This window comes from Larus michahellis, chromosome 3, assembly GCF_964199755.1.
Source record: "Larus michahellis chromosome 3, bLarMic1.1, whole genome shotgun sequence".
Lineage (NCBI taxonomy): Eukaryota > Metazoa > Chordata > Aves > Charadriiformes > Laridae > Larus > Larus michahellis.
The window spans coordinates 17,059,806-17,081,691 of NC_133898.1; the positions used below are offsets into that span (position 1 = coordinate 17,059,806).

Consider the following 21,886-nt stretch of genomic DNA (forward strand, 5'->3'; position numbering starts at 1 on the left):
GAGCAGAAAGTTTGGTCTGTACCATTGTAAAGGTTTCCAAAGGCAGGTTCAGCTCAGTTCACATCCACAAAATGAATCTCAGTAGTAGCCAAGAAAATTTTATGGTGACTAGCTAAAGAACTATACAACAGAGTGATTTTGAATATTGTTACTCTATTTTTAATTGTGTACAGAGCATCTTCTCCGTTTTTAGCTCCTAACTCTGAAGAACACTTCGTACCAAATTGTCTTCAGCCACCTGTGTTAAAGTCATAGCATCACTATACATTCCTCAGTTTTGTACAGAGTGAGCATACAAAAATACCGCTAGCTTTGCATGCAGTTCCTGTTAATTTTGGTGTTGTACTAGTCTGGGAAGGCACAAATATCCAACTACATATCCAGAGTCAGAGCCTGAGTGAATATCCCAGATGGGCAGAATATGCAGTCATATGTCATCACCGTTTAGTAACTATTATAAAGGACAAATATTATATTTACACAGTAGAGATTGTGAAAATGTAGATAGCTGCCAATTCACCATACAATAAAAAGCCAGTAGAAAAGTTTTAGGAAGCATGGTCTAAAACCAATATCCTTTTCATGGACAAAAAATGTGACCTCTCCTCCTTTGAGTCTCCTGCTCATGTTATCCACGGGATCATGACCTCTGTACAGCTGCCATCCAGTTGGAAAATTACTTCTGCCATTCAACCACTGCACAGCATTTTTACTCACTGTCAGCTCAGCTAATCCTATTGTATTAATGGGTCTAACAGACCAGTTTTGCTGAAAGGATGATTGGACAGGGAGTTGATTTCTTCTAGTAGTAACTGGGGCCTGATTTTGCAGCCTCTTGTGTAGGCATAATTGACCACACACAGCAGCGCAACAAGGAATCAGATTTACTGGGCTAGTTTGTACTCTCATGTACACCAAAACAAGCGTGAATAATTCTGAAAAATCTTTATTCCTCATTTCACAACTGTTCCTTAAAGAAGTTGTTGTAATAAGTTATTTTATGAATTTTGCAAATTAATTACAAAACAGATACTCTTAAAATAGAAATACCTGTGTCACCCTGCATCACTTTTATAGAACATAACCTGTTCTTGCCATTACTCTCTGCCAGCCAGAATAGTTAATTCTGTATAAAAGGTTTTGATGAGGATATCCTGAAAATATATTTTCATGCCATGTACCCAGCGGGGCTAAATTGGAGAAAATCCAAAGGAATAATAATAGTGCTTGGAAGAAAAGTGGCATTATGGTAGGATGTACAGGCCTTGTAAAGCAGACCGTATGTGGTCAGTCCTTAATTCTAGTTAGCGTATCCATTCTCCATGATAGGAAATAAGACCTCTAGTGATTAGAAGGAAGATGTCTAAAAGGACAAATTAAAGTAGAGTGTGCAAATCCCAGAGATTTTCAATAGAAATCAAATGTTTCCAATCCAGAGAAATAGTCCCAGAGGCCAAATGGAAAAGAGCAGCAGTTCTTAAAGACTATCTGGTTACTGAGTGAAATTCACAGATTTACATTGTGTTTCCTTTTCTGCTTATACATGGAAATCAAAACACTGGGGAGGGAGCGTGGTTCTTTGACTCACCTTCACTTATGCGAATGACTTATTTCTCCTTTTATTATCTTTATTATTAATATTACTAATTTCAATTATTAAAAAACCTTTGACTCCACCTTTGATTCTTGGTTGTGGTTACTGCAGCCATGACACAGATGCAAGCACACTTGTCCCAGTGACTGATGAAAAATTTCTTTAAAGAATTGACATATTGCAAGCAGGACTGAGGTTTAGTACATCTGAGACCAGCCAGGCCCATTCTGGAGAAAATGAATTAAATTTAATGATGTGGCAAAATAAGGCCAAAGTCAAATTTCTAGGGATTGTAATATAATTAAAAAGCAGTCATTTTTATATTTACATCATGATCTCTCCCCTGAGTCAGTCCAAGTTTATTTAGAAGTATGGTAAAAATTACTAAAAGAAGTGAACAAGTAACTATCAAAAAATGTCAGTTCTAGGAAGTAGTTGAGAAAAAGGAGATATAAGTATCAAAGATGTGCTTATTTGTTAACTACTGTGGCTCCAAAGAAGCACAAGTCTATTCAACTGTGCAATATCTAAAAATATGTAACAATAAATTAATCATAGATTAATAGCATTGAACTAAGGCAATGTTGAATGATTTCACGTTTGATACACTTGTGATGATAAATGATCGGAAACTGATAAAGCTGCATAGAAATAAAACAGCATAAAAAATTGTTGCTTCAGAAAGAGTATTGATTTAATTATGTCTAGATTTTTATTGTGTTTGTCATCTGCAGCAACTGGAGAGGGAATTAGAAAATATTACAGGGTATAGAAGTAAATTGGGAATGGGGTATTTTCCCATTGGGAACAATAGTAATGACTTGTCTGACTAATTTTTTTTCCACCCATTATATTTGAATTCTTAATGGAAAACATTTCTCAGTGAGATCCTTGTGCAATTGATGCAGAGATTGGTTCTGAGAAAACAATTTATTTGAACATTTTTGTGTTTAACAGAGTGTCAAAGTATTTGCTGTTGTTTATGCTTGGTTTCTGTTCTCATTTGGCTGGAGAAAATTCATAGATTCATACAAGTTATGGTCAGAATGTACTGCTATGAAAATATTTACCTGACCTCCTAAATGGCAAAAGGCAGAATTTCTTCCAGTAATTCCTATAATACAGCCCCAAAGCAATGATTGATATACAGTTTCAGTTAGACAAAGGCTCTGTCTTAAGACTTCAGGGAAGAATTTCACAGTATTCCCAATGATTATTTTATCATTTTTGAAATTTTCGTCTTATTTTCGGTTTGCACTTTTCTGACTCGATACCAGCATTTGTCTGGTTGAAAGGACTTCCAGGTATCAAGAACCTTTCTCCGACATTGATAGATACAGACTGGGTTCAAGACACCTCTTAACCTCATCTTTGATTCAATAGATTGAGCATCTTAAAGCTTTCATTGTAAGACACGATTGCTGAGTTTTCTTAGGTTTTTATTGCAATGAATGACTGTGGAAAAGTGGTTTTTTTCCTCAAACCTCTTTCATTTTTTACTTCCTTTTAAATTTATGAGCACTGGAACTAAACATAGTAATGGTTTTAGTTATGCCACAAAAAGCAATGCCATTTTCTGTTTCTGTTTGTTTTTTCTTTACTTGTGCATTCAAGGCTTGCACTGCCCTGCTTATTTGCTGCTTCACGCTAGGAGCTCATCTACAGTAGCTTAACTAAAATGATCTAATCATTTCATTCTCAATGCACTTGGGATACATAGCACTGTCTAGAAAAGGTGGCCCTACCTAGACTAAATTCATGGATGTTAGTAGAATTTACAGAGGTGTACTGAATTTGAGCTGGTGCCCTTGTCTTGTACAAAACTGGCAGAAAGATCTAATTGTGCCCTAAGATCCTCATTTGGCAGAAAGCCTCATCCTCATTTTTGGTCAAGACAGGTCATCTGTGCTCCTAACGGTATCACACCTTTCTCCTGAGTATTGTACAGGGCATTCCAGAAAAGAAGGGATCTTTTTTCTATCTTGTAGATAGAAAATGGAGCTAGAACAGAACCAAACTCACCCTATTCTGAAATTTCTCCCTTCCACCAAAAAAATCAATAGAGCCCCTCTTATATTATATTTCAACCCACTGCACTGGAAATTCCTCTGAATGGGTCCACCGAAAGTTGCATGGAGTCTGGGAGAGACTGTGCATTGACTTCAGACCTAATGGGGCCATGCGGAAATGTAGGAACTCCTGGGCACTCCTTCCTAGATTCTGCAGATTTTGCGGATGAATCCCAAATTTTATTCCATGAAGCCCAGCGGTAGGAAATGCTGCTTCCCTACTTACTCAGTATTCAAGCAGAAGGCTGCAACAGAATCAGAGTTCTGTACTAGGTATCTTTATAATACATTTCTAATTATTCATAATTACAGTCAATAATTACAATCAATATTTACAGTGGTTTTCAAAAGTACATTTCAAAAAAATGCGGAAAGTCCTAATGGAATTTGTCAGATACACAGCACTTGAAAAGACCAATGCTCATAGCCACAGGTTTTCAATGCATTGCTTTAGTTGATCATTATTGAGACTATGACTGTTCATGCTTTATAACATACCTTATAAGATACATCATGTTTTCATAACCTTTCCAAGTATTTTCTTTTGAACTGCCTGTTAAATAAAATAATTTCTCTAAGTTAAACTGATGGAAGAGGCTAAGTTACACTCCCCAAGAGGTGCTGGGTGCAGTCCCATAGAAGCAGCCGCCTCTTGAAACGACATTTTCCAGTACAGTATTTTTAGGTAGATAAATTTACAAAGAAGTATACCTATGCATTATTCTTTGGGAAACCAAACTTTAAATATCTTAAATTTCTTGCCATTGTTTTTTATTGCAAAACACCTGGATAAAAATAAGCTTTATTTCAGGCTATTTCCCCACTACTCGTACTACTGAATATCTTATGAAATTTCATAAACTATGTCTGTGGTATATTATACCCTTCATTGTTGCCAACTGTGATTTTGAACTATAATTTTGGTGAGAAAAAAAGCAACTCTTAAAATGCCACTTCTAATATGCTATTTCTTATTAACGTTATTTCTAGAATGCTATTTCTGTAACTTCAAAATACTAATGTACTGTTTCATCTGTTTACCGTGAAAATACTGTTCTTATATAGTTGTCAGGACAAATATTGTGCTCTGTGTGTGGCTAAGGTGTAAATATTCAAGCAGAAGAAAAAAACATAATAGCAGAAATAACCACAAAATATATAAACAGTCACTTATTCTTAAAAAAAAATCAAAGTTTCCATGAAGCATGACCAAATATTAAAATGATTCTTGAATTAATAAAAACATCCTGTAAAAACATGATTCCCATTATTATGTCACTGAATCATAGTAATACGCTAAAATAGAATTGGTTGGGCTTTTGCTGCAAAAAATATGGAGCAGATTCTGCTCTCAGCACAGTAGGGATACCTGGAGACAATCTGAAGATAATAAGCCAGATTCACAGGCTAAGTTGTGTAGTTCTACGGATTTCAACTGCGTCACACCAGATTTAAATCAACTGAATATTTGGCTGGATATGTGCAGTCAACAGATTACACCAGTAGCCCTGAGAGCAGAATTTGGCCAGAGCAATTAGGTTGTAAACGCAGAAATTAGCAGCGCAGTTTAGTATTGGTGGGGGGTGTGGGGGAAGGGCTAGAAAATAAGCATTTGCAGTGGATGAAGACCTGTGTAGTTCTTCAAGTGAGTATCTTGGTGCAATGTGAACACAGAGCACTTTCCACATCTGCTAGAAGTCAGAGTGCTGAAGAGAAAGTTACCTGTCTGGCCAGTTGAGTAGTTGCTACAGTGGAGGCTGTAAGGCTGTTCTGCCCCTCCGCTGTGGCACTGACAGTCTCTTTTAGCCCCTTGTCTCATACCTGGGCTGTACATTGGCGAAAGTCATTGGTACAACCAGCTGGTGTGGAAAAGGCTGAGAAGTTCTGTGCAGCTAGGAGATGGCGCTTTGGGTCTTGAAAGCCCCTGCTTCCACTGATACCAACAGAGCAGACAATAAGGTCCTCCAGGGTAGATGGATGTAAGTGTGGGCAAATTCAGGCAATGGGAGGCTAAATCATTAGCAATGACTGAAATGTGTAATCGGCTCCAGGTACATAAATTTTACACCAGTGCAACTGTAATGATGTAAATACAGGTACTCCTGATTTAAATGAGGAAAATTTTGTTCCCTCCAAACTGCAAAATTAAGATGTTGATAGTATACAGGGCTTTCAAAGAGTTTCCCCTTTTTTATTTTTTTAAGAGTGACTGGAGTAAGCAAAATGAATAGAAAGCAAAGTTAAAATTTGGGTCTTCTGGCTTCTTAGTCTCTGATTAGAAGAACAGGCCACGCCAAGAAAATGGGAATCAGGAAAGTCAAGCAAAGTGTTAGTGATATGGAAATATATGAGCCATCACAAAAAAAACCCCACCTTAAATAAATAATAGTGCTCAACATTAATCTAACGTAAAAAACGTGTAAACTACCATAGAGAAGCTGAAATAGTTTTTTTTTTAGATTGCAAAACTGTTTAAGGTGGTTTAACTTACCATGACAAAAACATGTGGAGGAATGAATTTTCCTTGTTGTTTACTCATGTGTAGGGGTTTGGCTACATACACTGTTTTATTCATAGAGCAGGAATTCAACACTTCCAATTTTATTTAATTAAAAATGTTTTGACAGTTTAATTTACTATCAGTTAAAAGTTTACTCAATCAGACATTTAGGGAAAGCTGCTCAGCTAGTGTGAGTCTTTCTGGTGACGGAGTCATCAACAAACACATACCAACCACTACTAAGAATAGGGCCCATGCTATAAAACAAAATATGCTAAACCCTGTAAACCAGATGAGTTTAACCATCTGACGCTGCCCATGTTGTCACTGTCAGAACTCTCCCTTTGGCTGACATCATGAGCAACAGAACGGACCTTCTACTAAGTTCACATGTTGGTTTTAAGTAATTGTGTTAAGCTAAATATGGCCACCAAAAAGGATGCCATTGCAATATTGGTATTGCAATATACCAACGCTGCAGTAACCAGGACTAGATGAAGGAAGTTATCCTACAATTGAAATAACAAATTTATCTTTCATTAAGTTTGGAGGTTTTTGTACTTAAAGAAATGAAATTACTATATGAAGTTAAAGAAAGAAGGCTCTTCCAAAAAAGATTAGCTGTAAGTAACTATTTCTAATAGCCCAAATATCACTGTAATTTACACTGCATATAGAACATAATATCTTTATCTTGTGAAATTGGGTGTTTTTCATTCTCTCAGTGAACTTTATTGGATTTGTTGATCTTCAGCTATTTACTAACAACAGGCATACTGCTTTTCATATTTTATTTTTTCTTTTCAGCCTCTTACTTTCCTAAATGCATGGAACAGTATGTACCCTTTGCACTTTCATAACAAACTAAAATTTCAGGCAGTGAGATTTTAGAAGTCTAAATTTAGAGTGTGTGCATGGAAAAGGTGATTTATAATATTTTAAGCCAAATACCTTTATCTGGTCTGACCTATGAGTATTACAACTAAAAACTGAGAGACTTAGTCCTTAGCATTCATTGTTTATAGTAGTTACTATTTTTTAAGTGGTAGAATTTTCAAAGTATTTATTGGAATAATGTCTGGTTATGATTAGTTTTTTCAGTGTTTTGTGGCATTAATTTACAAAGGCTTTTCATTCTGAAAGTGACATATTCTGGCAGGAAGTCTCTATGCTTAAGAGATACCATTGAGCCTAGTTCTGTGTAACTCGGTTTATTGACTCCCGGCTTAAAATATATCCAAATTAGTTTAGATCACGTTACTTAATGGTCACATGAAAAGGTATTTTCCCAGAAGAAGAATCCATGAGAACTGACCTGTAATAACAGAACTGGGCTTCAATTTGCAATTGCCTCTGAGTGCTCGATCCCCAGGAGGTGTTGGTGGAGACAGCACAAACTGCAGGAAGAGATCTCCCAAGCAGTCAGACTGCTGTGTTGTCACCCTTCCCCGTTTCTTTGTTGGTTTCACACAGTCCATCGCCTTGACTTCTGTGTTGTTTTTCCTTTGTTATTTTACCTTTCCCTTTTTCTCTCTCCCCTGAGATATCTTTGTACTCTGTCCTGTCCTCTCCTCCGTAAAAATCATATTGAGCAAGAGACATACACCCTCAAAATCACCTACTTAGTGGAGGAGCTGAGGACTATAGAGGCTAGCATGAGTGCTAGGACACTGGTACTTTGGGGGAACCTTCTTTCCTGTGTCCCATATTGATGTTGTGTTGGGGATAAAAGGCCAAATTACTACTTGTTTATAGCAGCCTTACTTAGGCAAAATGCCTTTTGATCTAACCCAGGAGCAGAACCCATGCCTGAGATTGTTGTGGCCTTTGCTAGCTGTACCGGACAGAGAACTGATTGATTTTTTAAGATGTGCATGTTTCTGATGCTGGCAAATGCTGTGGGACATGATCCTACAGTTCTGAGTTATTCCACCCGCTTTAAGTGACAGTTTTTCCACACCAGATTAAGAGATCTGACTGATGACCAGAGTGAGTGGAGGATCAGCCACACTAGGTGTGGTAACATCTTCACAGCATATTCTAAAACTTAAGTTATCTTGTTCAATCTGTTTAAAATCATCTACTTCATGCAGGTCACAAAGGAAAATTCAGAACGGAGAAGTAGAAGCCAATGAATTTAAAATCCCTATCACAAATGACTGATGGCTTTATATAGTTATAAAAGTCTTACAAGGACATCCTCTGATTAATGACTAATAATAATTGAACTTAAAAAGAGCTGCAGTAAATCCTGTACAATTTTTGCACTTTGGAAACAGTATTGTTTTATTTCATATCACGTAAATTCTGTTAAATAGAGGAAACACTGCTTCCCTGGTGCTTTTGTTTTTCCCTCTGGATTGTAGCAATGGAGCACTTGCATGTTGTGTTTGATGCCTTGCATGATGAAGACATGCAATGGCAAGTTCCAGTCTGCATGCTGCTTAATGAATGTTTTCCTTTTCTCTCCTTCCCTGTTATGTGCTTACAGAAGACAACTATGTGGAAGGTGGGTGCTTTCTACCTTATTTTCCTAAGCTCTTGTTTTTCCCTTCTGTTTAGTGGTTTTTTCCCCTTCTGCTTAATGTTATAAAAGTACGCATATCATTCAGTACGGTAAGTTGCATTTTTTTACCCATAAAGGTATACAAGTTTATCAAATAAGTGTGATTTCTTTTTCCATACAGAACACAAGCAAAGCTCCATTTTAATCTTGGCCTTATTGGTGTAACTCCAGAATATCCCTACTGAAACAGTGGGATTTATACTCATATGACTTATATCACCCTTCAAAATCATTCAGTAAATTTGCAGAAGCACTGATTTCTTCATATGTTCTGTATGAAAAACACTGCAAGAAACAATTTGTTACAATAGTGTGGAGCATAAATCCTCCTCATAAGAACGTAATGCATGTTAAATACGTGTCTTTTAATTGCTTAGGAAAATGGAAAGCGCTTTTCTCTTTAACGTTACAAATCTTGTTACAGTCATATCCTTTACAGCACAAAGTTTTAGGAAAAAAGTTATTCTGTCTAACTTTTCAACGTAATGCGCTCTACCTTTTGGACATTGTGAAAGCAGCAGCATGTGATTTTAATAATAATGTTGGTATGTAATTAAGTCCCTTTAAAGAAAGTATGGCACAGGGCAGTGGAAACTAAAGCACAATGCCATCTAGCCTGAATATTGGTAAGTAAGTCTATTGGCTGGTAAAACATGTTGCGTGCATATATACCATAGTTTTAAAGGTACGGAATATGCTATCAGCTATTGCTGGGAATCAATACTGTCTTTTTGCTTATAAGCCAAAAGGTGCAGGTGCTTTTTTTATGTACAAGTGCTTTTAAAAGTGTCTCTGGGCTGAATCTTTGCATACTGGATTATCTATTTGAAAAACTAGTTTATCTGTCTGAACTGAGCAATAACTTTTATTTTATTTTTTTCCAATACTTGTAAAACTATTTTTAAATCAAGGACTTTGTAAGCTAACTCATATGCAAAGTGACTGCCCTGGCACAGCTCTGACCCAGGGTCCTGTAGTGGGCCACTATGGGGCCTGAGTTCATCCAGGATTCAAGTCACCGTGGGCCACTGCCTGCCTGTGCAGTGGCAATTTTCTAAAAAAGCCTGGAAGTATCGGTACTGCATTTCTCTGTGCTACTGTATGCAAGGGCAAAGAGAGGTGCTCAGATTTAGCACATACACAATGCTGTGCAATTTTATTAAAATATACGTTATCAGTAGGAGAAAAAATTTAAACAATTCCAATGCTTTAATTGTGTGCAGTCACACACATACATATCAATACAATTTCCTTTTCATTGTGAAATAAAAATGCATTCAACAACACTGGGATAGGAATTTTAACTGAAAGACATAAAAGTCTAGAAACAAGTACCTAATCTTGTATTTGATATGTGCATAAAACTCCGACGGATGTCAACATGAGTCTCAAATGTGAATTAGGATCAGTATAACTAGATAAGGAGGTTCAATTTCATTTCACGTATTCATTTATGCACAGCAGTACAAGATAAAACCTGGATAGCAGTTAATCCAGACTTTACCTGAATCGAATTCTTAAAACTGCACCCTTAAATTTATCCCAGCACAGGTCTGGATACTTATGCATACGTTAAAGTTACAAAGGATGTATACATAAAGAATAGAAGCATAGAATGGTCTATGCAAAGCACAATTTGAAAACTGAGCAATAATTTTTCGTCTTTGATTTCTGTGATATCTGAGCATCTCTGTAAGTTAGGCTACATAAGAAAACAGAAGGATTTAGTATTCACAGAGTTAATTTTGTATATATTGCTGGTATGAAAAGGCTACATTTTATTAATTTTACTAAAATTGTGCAGGTTTACCATGTTTAAATTTTGGTTTGGCCTGTGCTCTGCATGGAACTCACACGCCAAATTATGAAAATACCCTATGTTCATATCCACTTCCACTATCCCATCCTGCGCCCGTTAACTCTCTCCTCTTAGAGCCAAGCTCAGTATAAAGGTGGAGTGGATCACACATGAGGCATTCCTACTGAATCTTGGATTCCTAATTCACAAAGAAAAGGCTTTTGTCATTCCGTTTATGAAGTAATGGTGCACAATTTAATATTTTCCATGTATGGTATGCCCATACAGGGCTAGCTAAGGCTAGAACTTCCCATGACTATCCATTGTGGTGTTCTCTATTACAAGCAGACTGTCATTTTGAAAATCTGGCAGGGATTGCTATCATGGTAGATTTATCTGTATCATTTTAAACCACTCTGTGGATCGCACAGGTACAGTCATAGTAATTCTTCACTCTTCCATAGCCTTCATCCATAGATTGCAAAAATATAAAATAAGGTAAGTATCGTTATGTGCTTTTAGCAAGTAAGTATAAGTAACCTTACTCCTTCACAAATAAAGTAACATAGAGTCAAACAAAATACAGTGTATTGAGGACTAGTACTAAATTTTTTAATTGATAGATGTTTGGTTTGAGAAGTGTATTTTTTTAACATTCACTTGACTTCCTTTTTTAGTTGAATAGCACTGTAAGTGACTCTTAAAATTCAAGTGGTTTCTATGATGTTTTCAAGAGGCACTTCTGCCATTTACCGTTTTTTTCAAATTATATAAGAATCATGTATTTACAACTGACCAATCTCACATATCACTTTAGCAAAAATAGTGGCTATCAAGCAGTGGCAATTTCCCAAAGCTAGGCCTTTTGTTTAGGTCCTTATAGCTATAATGTTCGTATTTAAATGCAAGCTAGTAAGAATTTACCTTCTTCTCATTCCCCTAGGAGACACGACAGCGATTTGCTTCATACCTTCTAAGAGCTGAAAGAGCTCATATAAAACAGCTGCTGAAAAGTCACCATTTCATTAAAGAAAAAGGTGTTGTAACATTTGACTAGTTTCACCTTCCCTCTACCAAATACAGTTAAAGCCAAGTCAAAAGTCTGAGATTTCTTACTATAGTTACCAACACAAAAAGTTAAAAGCCAAAAGCCCAGTTAAATAATCACACTTCCATAACGCCACGCAGCAAGGGATCCAAGCAAGGTCATTCAGCATTAAAAGAATGAAGCTTGACCGCAGATCTTTATACCTTGTGTATTCAGCGTGCCTCTCTTGCAGCAACACTTACAGAGAAAGAACACACGCGAAAACATTTCTACTCTGTCTCACAAGCTGCGAACTGCAGCACAGCTGGCTGACGTTTCCCAAGCAATGCTTATGTAGGCATCCCTTCAAGATCACACTCAGCTTTCATTTACATTGCTGTAAACCCCAGGTAATCCCACCAGCTGCAAGGCGTATTTGGAAACAGAATCTATTGCACAAGAGGTGGGGCACATCAGGCCCTTCAGTTTAACTACGCGTCTGAAAAAGCATAGACAATAAAAGCGCTAATTCAGCAAAACCATTGTTAGTCTATTTGGAACATCAGTCGAGATTTGGAACTGATAAGATACGAAGCCTTTAAGACTGACTGCAGTCAGGAGTGTCTTCTTTGAACTCCCTGCAAGTACTATGAGTCATTTGTGCACTTAATTTTCTTTGTGAATTAGAAATCACAGGAACTCTCTAGGAAGTCTGCTTTCCAATAAAGAGCAGGATATTTTATTGCACACCTTCTTTGTGTGAATTAATTTTAATTAATTGCAAATAAGAAAATAATGTATCACTTTTTATAGTTGTTGGAGAAACGGAACATTTTTAATGCATGAGCAATTAGTAACTTCTAAAATGGATCCTAAAACAGCAAAGCTCTACAAGAATAAGCGTGTTTTTTAAACCAGACATAAAATGTGGGAAAACCTTCATATTCTAGAAGAATGTTCTCCCTACATCACATCATTCTCAGCGAGAATATAAGTATCATTTCATTGTCGTGAATTAAAAAAAATGAAAATTTTTGGTTAAAGAGTAATGAAGTTTGGCTCTGGTTGAGTGATTATCGTTATGGACATCTGTTTTGAAACGTCACTAGACCTATACTGGTATGATTGGATTTCATCTCACAATACAAATATAAAGCAAAATCTATTTCTCACGGATTTATGAAGTAGCTGCAGAAGCTGTCACTTAAATTTTCTTTATTGCTATGTATTTTAGATTACGTATGTAATAATTTGCCGTCTCTGGAACAAATTCATTCTACTGTCACATTTCACACAAATAAGGAGACATCCCTTGCATTATCATTTCAATGTGACGAAGAAATTTTATTTAATTACCTGAAATGCTCATTTTTATGAGGGGAAAAAGATCAGACCCAGCCCATTTTTCAGGTTTACACTTCTCCAGGTTTTTAACGTCATTGCACACGTAGAGGACAGGAAGTCCTCCCAGCAAAGTGTTCAAAGCAATATAATCAAAATACGATAAAGACAGACGGAATATTAAAGGAACTGGTTGGATTTGAAAGCTTTTTATTATTTTCTGTCATCCCAACTACTGCACAGAAGAAATACACAGTAAAACAGCACCCAGTGTTTGAATTGCAGTTCTGTTACTCGTAGCCCAAAGCATTCCAACCAGTGGTTGAAAAATGCTCTTTGATTTCCCTCTGTGATACAGACATCTCATAGGAAACAGATGCCTGTCACAAAACATTTTTGTCACTGTGACAACACCACCTTCCCGTGCTCCCTTGTTCATTGCTGACTGTGCTCTTGTTTCCCTTCAAGGTCTGGCGCACCTGATGATGGGCGACCAAGGTATGGGCTCTGTTCCTTTTCCACTCTGCTTTCATTGTTTCTTCTTGTTCTGTAGCTGCTTTGAATCCATCACTGCAAACGATGGGCAAATGCTTGAAAGCTGTCTTTGGCTGCAAATAAACACATGGTTTTAGTCACATCTTTTCTTATTTCATTAATATTTTTTTTTGTTTGCTCCGTAAGCTTTTGTCCTTCCTGCCTCCTCAACTCCCCCTCTTGCAATACAATAACTGAAAAGAGGTGAGAGAAATAAGAAGGTGATTAAGAAAATTTAATGTTATTTATCAGAAAATACAATTATGGGTGATTCTATAAACGATAAACGAAGCACAAGAGCACTCTTCAGATAGCTCCTGAAAGAAGATACTCAGCTTGTCACATTGTACACATTGAAGAGTCCATTTACATTAATGCATGGCTGATTGGAAATGTGCAGAAAGCACCTGCTCCTGGCTTCTGGAATGCTGAGAGTACAGTTTTACAATCTAACTAAAACATTATTTTTTTTCCTCCTAACCTATTGTCCATGTTACTTTTGTGTCACTCTTTCTTATCTAAGCATGGGTTATTTATGTGTTTCTCTGCATGTACATGGTTGGAAAAAAATAAACTAAATCCCTAATACGACACTGATTGCATCTCCATTTGTCTCCAGACACTTACCTTATACTTTGTCTCTTCATGTTCAGCTACTATTGCATTTACATATACTCATGACTCTTACTGTTGTTTCTCTCCTCTTCTTTATTCTCTTTTTGTCTGGAAATGCTTTCTTCATGGAACCATTTCACCAAATCCATAGGTAAAAGTAAAGGTATTACATGATTTTCTTTATTTTTTAATGCCATCAGTATACTTTAATGTATGTATAAGTAATGCAAATAAATATAAATCTTTTTGCACTGATAACATGAGGTAGGTATATTTTCGAAGTAAATATTTCATGGATATCAAGGTAAGGAGAATTATCCTAAAGTACAGGCTGACCTTTTTTAAAGTTTGTCTCCTGGTTTTGGGAGAGATGTAAAGCTTTGGCAGTGATAAAGGCGGCTACAGTTATAGAAAGCATTCAGGATGAAATAACAGCCACATTTTGAGGTATGCATTTTTCTGTTCTCAAAGAATTGTAGTCTAAACCACCAGGCACAGAAAAAAGCATGATGTTGTTCAACAGAGACTCTCTGGAGATAATCTGTCCAGGGCCAGTCCACAGCTTGATGTAAGTTTTAAATCTGAATAGCACTGACTTCATCAAGTCTCTGCTATTAGCTGATCACATTTGCCCTGAGATTTTCCTTGTGTATTAATCACTTTGATTATATTTGAGACAAGAATTGGACAAAGGAACAAGGAAGAATGAACGCCAAAGAGAAGTGTGGGGCTTATTTCAGAATTTTTTACTCTTTTTTGTTTCTCTGTCTAATGACTATCAGCCATGTTTACTTTCTTTCTCCTGGAAGGAACATGTGCAGTAGGGTCGAGACTTTTCCTGTATAAATAAACGCCAGGTTTTGCTATGAGGATACTTATTCACAGACGTCATGTAAATATATTTTTATGATACGAAGCTGGTCATTAAAAGCCATTAAATCTGTGTTGCATACGATGAATAATACAGTTCTGTTAATCTTAAGCATTTGTCAGGGTGTACCTACTCTTGGTATAAATCAGAAATCCAATTTGCATGGTCGTACTTTGCTAGCTAGTTAAATTAGAAGCAACCTTCCAGGTTCCTTGGTGTCTTGGCTGATTTAGTGTTTCCACACCTAGAAAGTTCGTGTGATGCAAAGACTGTAATTGCAAACCTGTAGTGTCTCATTCCTCTTCATATCAGACTCTCTGGACACACTGTGTACCTGGCTATAGGTGGGATACTATTTCAAGGGTTATGTATGTTCTGGAGCTGTAAATCTTCTTGCCTCAGAAAAGATTTAAGCAAGGAGAATGAAAAACAAGCTACTGATTTCTTTGTTTTATAGGATTGTTTTGTTTGTTGGATAACTGATCCTCGTGTTTTTCTTAACGCAACCTTGTATGTATGACTTCCTTATTACTACTTATTACCATCTTATTCCTTTGCGGTAGAAGTCTTGGGTGGAGTTGCCTTAAAATGACATTTTATAGTAACTGAACTGTGACATTATAGATCATTTTTATCAATATTAAGGAATTATTTTTCTAGATTATTCTATACAGAATACATGATGTAGTATGAACAACACTGAAGGGGTTTTTTGTATAAAAGGATGAAAACATAAATATTGTGAATATATATTATGCTTAGTTGTTGAACTGGAAAGCAGATTTTAGCAAAACAAAAACTTTGCAAGTATTGTGCAATAGTTAGACATTTATACTTTTATTTTAAAAGGTTTAACAATTGTGTTCACCAAAAAATGACCTTGGATATATTAGCTACATTTAATGTTTAATGATGTGCCATGTAACATAATATAAACACCAGTCATCTAATCATTTGGCTACATTTTTCTTTTCACATTTTAAGTTTTTAGGAGATTTATCTACTTTATATAGGAACGCCAAATACTATGTTTTGGTAATCACAATACTTCTTCTGCAAATATAACGGTGTATATTTGTTCAAATGGATGGCAAGGGTTTATATGTATACAAACGGTGGTTGCTTGTAACAGAAAATATCCCTTGATATTGAACCATATCCGCAACCAGGGGAAAATGGCCTCATTTTATTGACTATCCTGAAACTACATTAATACCGGCAATTGAAACGTGAACTCGAAACAGTTGTGATAACACACGTTTGTAACACAAGACTATGTAATAAAGTAGGAGGGTGATGGAAAGGAATGAAGGGCCAAACGAGGAGCTCAGCTTTGAATTCATTTGCACCTATTACAATCTTACATTAATAAGTTCAATTCCTTTAGAGGTAGGTAAGGTCGGTAACAAAAGTGATTGCAAATTTCTGAGTTATTATATAATGGATTAATCTTATTTTGGAAATATAAGCAATAAAAAACTTTTAAGAAGCTTTACTATGCAATTTGCCCTGAAGAGTATAAATGGCTGAAGTATCGCCATCATCTTTACTTGTGTAGATATTCTTTGGGATGCTGGAAAAGAAAACAATGTACCTTCAGAATTAGGACAGGATGTTGACAGGGCAGGGACCTGGTGTTGACAGAAGAAGGAGGGGTGGGGCAGCCTTTCCAAGTGGGCAAGCAATACAAAATCCAGTACAATCTCACTGGATGCACCTGTATGTGTCATTTAATTGTAAATATAAATCGGGACACTCTCAATAATTTCTGAAACAAGTTTTTATTGAAGCTTTATCAATATTAACAAAGCTGTCTCTGTCCTTTAGAGAAAGGCAGAAGGAAAGCTCAGAAGATGTCACAGTGCTGAGATATCTGTCAGGTCATATAACTTGATCTATGGACTAAACCAGCTGACATAAAGAAGGATACAACAGAAAGCCGAGGGCCTATATAGAAGTTTGTCTCGTAACTTTAGAGCTATACAAAACATACTGATCCATTACTCCTTATAGATGCTAAGCCTAGTTCTAGGAAGAGCCACAAGCTTTTAGTTGTACTGGCATTTGTTTATTTTCTGATAAGCATCATATATGTTCAGAAATACTTAGGAATTCCTTTTTTTTTTTTTTTTTCCTCCTGAAAATCACCTACCTGTACAGAACTTTAGCAGTAGAGTTGTTGCAGCTGCAGTGGTGAAAACACATAGGCAAGGTAAGGTTTGTAAATGGGGTTCATGTTTTTGTTAGACCACTTGAATATGCTACTCAGAGCAATTGTTTGAATTTGAAGCAAACCTTGAAGTCTGCTGCTCATAACAGACATGGAAAAGGATTTGTTTGCCAAAACAAATTTGTGCCCATACAAATTTGTGCCCAAACAAATTTTGTCTGCTTTCTCCAGTTATTGTAGGTGGTCTAATAAAACTACCGTTTCCACCTTTACCCTTTCAAAAGTTAGTACCTCTTGAATTTCCCAGGCAGAATTATTTTGTGATGAATAGTAATACAACTAAGATTACATGGCAACTAATGTAAAACACTCAGTTTCTCTATTTTTTCCAAAAAATTCCTCTCCCCCTTTTCATTTTCTTTTGATGAGCAATAAAAGGGATTTATAATTCAGTTACTATAATATAAAGTGACATGTATTACTTCCTTTTTATATTGCAGTTCTCTTAAGCCTATACATATTTTTATCTATTGTTTATTTCTATGTAAATAACCTACTTTTGACTATATATATTACTCATTCTATACCTAAACACTATGTTCATACTTCTGTTCCATTACTTTAGGGATTATGTGAAGCTTTAAATGGTACGTGAGTCACTCGGGTCCATAACAAACTATTAAATGATATCTAGCTGAGCAATAAGTGTTTCTACCAAAAGATTGGTAGTACAACTGCAATTTATTGTATTAGATTACAGGCTTTTGATGTGCTGGTATTTGGTATACTGTGTATAAATGCTGAAGAAAGACTTCAGAATGTCAGTTTTCACAAGTGCCAACTTCCTTGCCAAAAGAGAGCACATTTTGTGTTGCACAACACAAATATCGTACAATATCTGTAAAACCAAAGTGATGCCACTGGGTATTTGTCAGAGCAGAATTTTGTTAATTATCAATCACACAATTCAGTTGAGAGCTGGAAAAATAGGGCACTGAAAAATAAAAATAATTTAAATAAAATTTTAAACAGTCACGAGCATTAAAATGGTATGTTATAGCTAAGTAATTATGTAGTGCTTGTGTCATGCAACACAAGTACCACCTTGTGCCAGTAACCTCCCGACCATCAAATTGTGTGAAATTCAGTCATTAACCTCAATGCGGCCACAAGTTCATCTTATTGTGATGATTTCCATTTTTGCTCTGTTTTTAAAGAACTAAAATAGTTTTGGCCTCTTACACTCTCTGATCCTCCCAGGACTGTTGAAAAGCCTATCCTCATCTGCTTTTCTGTGTGCTGCTTCAAAGTGGGTCTGAAAGCCACGCATCCTCCAGCCTTCCTCGACCTGAACCACCGATAGTCCAGAAGCTGTGTAAGTGCTTTGGTACAGCACTGAGCTCTAGCACAGCTTATTGTTTTTGACTCGGTGCCCTGTTGACATGGATTCAGTTACATGCCTTCTCAGCGGCAGCTGGCTTTCTCTGGCAAGCACAAAACATAGATGGAGGGCTTCCTTGACTCTCTGTACTTGTTCACACAGTTACATAGCCTAGGTGAGAGCAGCTTATTTGAAAGACTCACTGCTAAAATAGAACTGAGTTAATTTAGGAGTTTTACACAGAATGGGGTTGCCATCCTTGGGTAACTGAAATTATTTTTAAGTGACTTTACAGGAGAAGAATGGATAATCTACGTTTCCCTGCTCAATCTCATAGTTGCTTCTACTGATGAACAAATCAATAACGTGTAAAAATTTGTCCTCCATTTAACAGGTCCCAAACATTCTGAGATAATTTACAACATGATGAGCACAAGAATTTTCAAAATATTCTTTATAAAATTTGCCTGATTTTCTTTTTTTTTAATGAGAATACCTTTTGAAAGAAATTAAGGAACTTTAAATAAAAAGGTCTTCACAGTGCTCCAAAGGGCAGTAACTACACATCATATCTGTTCTATAGTGACTTTTTTTTTTTAAAGAACCTCATAAATATAGCTAAATTGTGGCTGATGTTCACCAAAAATACTGCAATTAAGTTCTTGTGTGTAACCCATGCACATATGCCTAGAGATATATGTTCCAATAAAGATTCATACTATCTTCATATTTTTATGGTTAATCTGTTCAAATTTTTGTTCACTATCATAATGAACTATACAGTAAATGTTTTAATCAGAAGGGTGATACTTTTATGTATTCAAAATTTGTGGTGCATTGAAGCCAATAATTTACTTGCACTTCGGTGGGTGATACCTAGCAAGCCTAGAATATGGCATTTGGAGCTGCAGATTCATCTTTAAGTTGAAATGGGATCAATTAATGTTCTCTAAGGAGAAAAATGCAGCAGAACATGACTGTTGAAGAAGTTTTCTGCCTGAATTACATGGCGCAGAAGAAATCCATCAGCACCAGGACCAGAAAAGCAAATTCTGTCCTGAGACACGTATGCCCAAAATTATATCTGAGATACCTGATTCCTGATCAGCAGTATGAAAAGAAATTGTAAGGACCTGCTGTAAATATCAAGAAAACTATATGAAGAAAGGGGATCACATTTATTTTAAAACTGTTATTTTTCTGACGTAAGTCACCACGTGAAAATGTCCCAATCCATGCCATGAGTTCTAGCACCTTTCCACCACCAAAATAAAACATTTACCACATTCTGAAGCATTCTGATGTCACTCAAAATTATCATGTATCATATATACATATGTATATATGTCATAGATCTCTTGTGGATTCAAAGGAAAGAAAATAAATGTGAAACTATGAGGGATTTTATGTAAAGTTATATTTGCAAAAGTGTAGATTTCTGCTGGGTCTAGAAAGCATTATAGTACATATTTAAGATTTTGGCTTCCTTGACACTAGGCTCCACTTCTGAGCATAGATTTCTCCAGAAGAGAAATGGGTATGCTGACAAAGAGCCTTTCAAAATAATATTTAAGCTATTTTAAGATGAAGGATATATATTTCAGGCCAAAAAATAGGTGGGGATTTATTGGGGATGGGAAACACTAAAGCTGCCACTCTGAAGAGGTAAAAAAAAATTTGTGCAGGTAAGCAATGAAGAAATAGGAAAACCAGGCATTTCTTCCTTAAAGCAAACATTTCTTTTTATGTATATATAAATTTACGTAGCAAATGAGAATTACAAGCTGCAGCAAAAAAGCTGTATCTTTTTTGCACAATGAAATTCCATGAGAGTTTGATACATCCAATGAAATGGAGATTTCAGAAAGGCGTATTTCTTGGATATCCTGTAGAATTGACTGGAACCTTCTCCTTTCCACCTTCTTTTAATATCTGATGACATTACTGAGCCAAATACATTGTTAGAGTGACACTAAGGATTACAGCTTTACTCTAAGGTTTCACTACAGCTAAGATTTTCCCAGGATAAAATTCGGTCCTTGAAATCTACAAAAGCAGGTAAACGAATCAGCCCAACAGACTATAATTTCTGTTATTTCAGTGAAAACCAAAAGTAACTGGAGATTATGGTACATCTCACTTATAGCAGAAGTCTCAATTGACTTTAACCTTAATCCAATCAGAATCATGCTCAGTGGTGTCTCACCAGTTAAGTGGAAAGAAATCAGAGCCCTAAGGAGGAGCATTTTCAAATATCTCTAAGATTTGTCTACATGCAAGCTTACTAAATTCAGGAGTAAGCTATCACAATTTCTAAAGAAACTAAATTTAATGAAAGTGAAGAACTCGTAAGAAAACCACCCTAAAATTGCGCTGATATAACTGAAAATGTGGATTATGCTCTCTAAATGCACACCATAATGATATTTTTCCATGAAGGATGACTGCCCACAAAGGAATTGAAAAAGATATTTAAATAGTCTGGTCAGAATCTATTGTTCTTGTAGAAGTAAAAAAGCTGCGTACAAAATTTTTAACCTACTCTTTACAGTAATTTTCTATGGCTGTAATAATATGCCAGGCTACTTAGAAACAAGAAAAAATTGAATTACCCAGTCTCCTTTAAAATCTTTTTAATTAAACAATATCATTTGCCCTGATACCAGTAGCATGTCCCTTTTCTGATATTCAAAGCCTTCTATGACCCTGTCATTCTTAATTGCTTGAGGGTAGCTTTCTGTCTTCACTTCAGGGACCACCCAGAGCAATTAAGTATCAGTAGAACAGTGAAACTGTGCAATGAACTGGGAAATTCAGGAGCACAAAGAAGAAAACTTTCATAGGAACTACGTAGGGACCATGGACTTCGCTATGAAATTCCACCTTCCCCACTCTTTTAATGGTTTTCATACATACCACCCTGTTATCCAAATATCTTTTTTCAGACTTGGGAGGAAAGAAAAGCAATTGAATCTCTCTGTATTGAATTCATTTACTCTAGTGAAAAAAGTAATTGTCCCCCACTTACATCAGCTATATTTGGACCATTAATATTCTGTTTCTAAAGAGCAACTGTTAGCTGAAAACCCTAAGGGATTGATTCCTGGTGCCAGATGCATTGGTAATTATGTGACCCCACTCCCACCCAACAGTAACATCTCTGTCTAGGATTAAAAATTAGAAATCACTTACCTGATTTCCCACTTCATTGAACCTGAATATTTTTATTAGGCAGAGCTTGGGTTGTATCAAAAAGGTGCCAGATAAGTGCTTTTCATCTCAAAAAAACGACATCACAGACATTTTGCTGATAACATGAGCTGGTTTTCTCAGTTAATGGCTCTGCTTAACCACTTGGTCTTTCAAGGTACTATGCTTAGCATTTGCACAAGTCAATAAGAAATCTTCAAAAAAACCACC

General features: G+C 36.2%; 1 protein-coding gene across 33 annotated transcripts in view; it reads left to right on the top strand.

Annotated features, from left to right (window-relative positions):
• The window catches only part of NRXN1 (neurexin 1), a 717,017-nt gene that overhangs the window by 72,036 nt on the left and 623,095 nt on the right, over positions 1-21,886 (top strand). For 19 of the 33 annotated variants that reach the window (XM_074578846.1, XM_074578845.1, XM_074578848.1 and 16 more), the window contains exons 3-5: positions 8,655-8,672; positions 13,364-13,393; positions 14,196-14,207. The exons of 6 other annotated variants lie outside the window; for them this stretch is intronic. In XM_074578846.1, coding sequence (XP_074434947.1) covers positions 8,655-8,672; positions 13,364-13,393; positions 14,196-14,207 — 60 coding nt within the window. The remainder of the gene's footprint in view (positions 1-8,654; positions 8,673-13,363; positions 13,394-14,195; positions 14,208-21,886) is intronic. 8 more of the 33 variants (XM_074578849.1, XM_074578885.1, XM_074578857.1 and 5 more) reach the window with 3 other exon arrangements.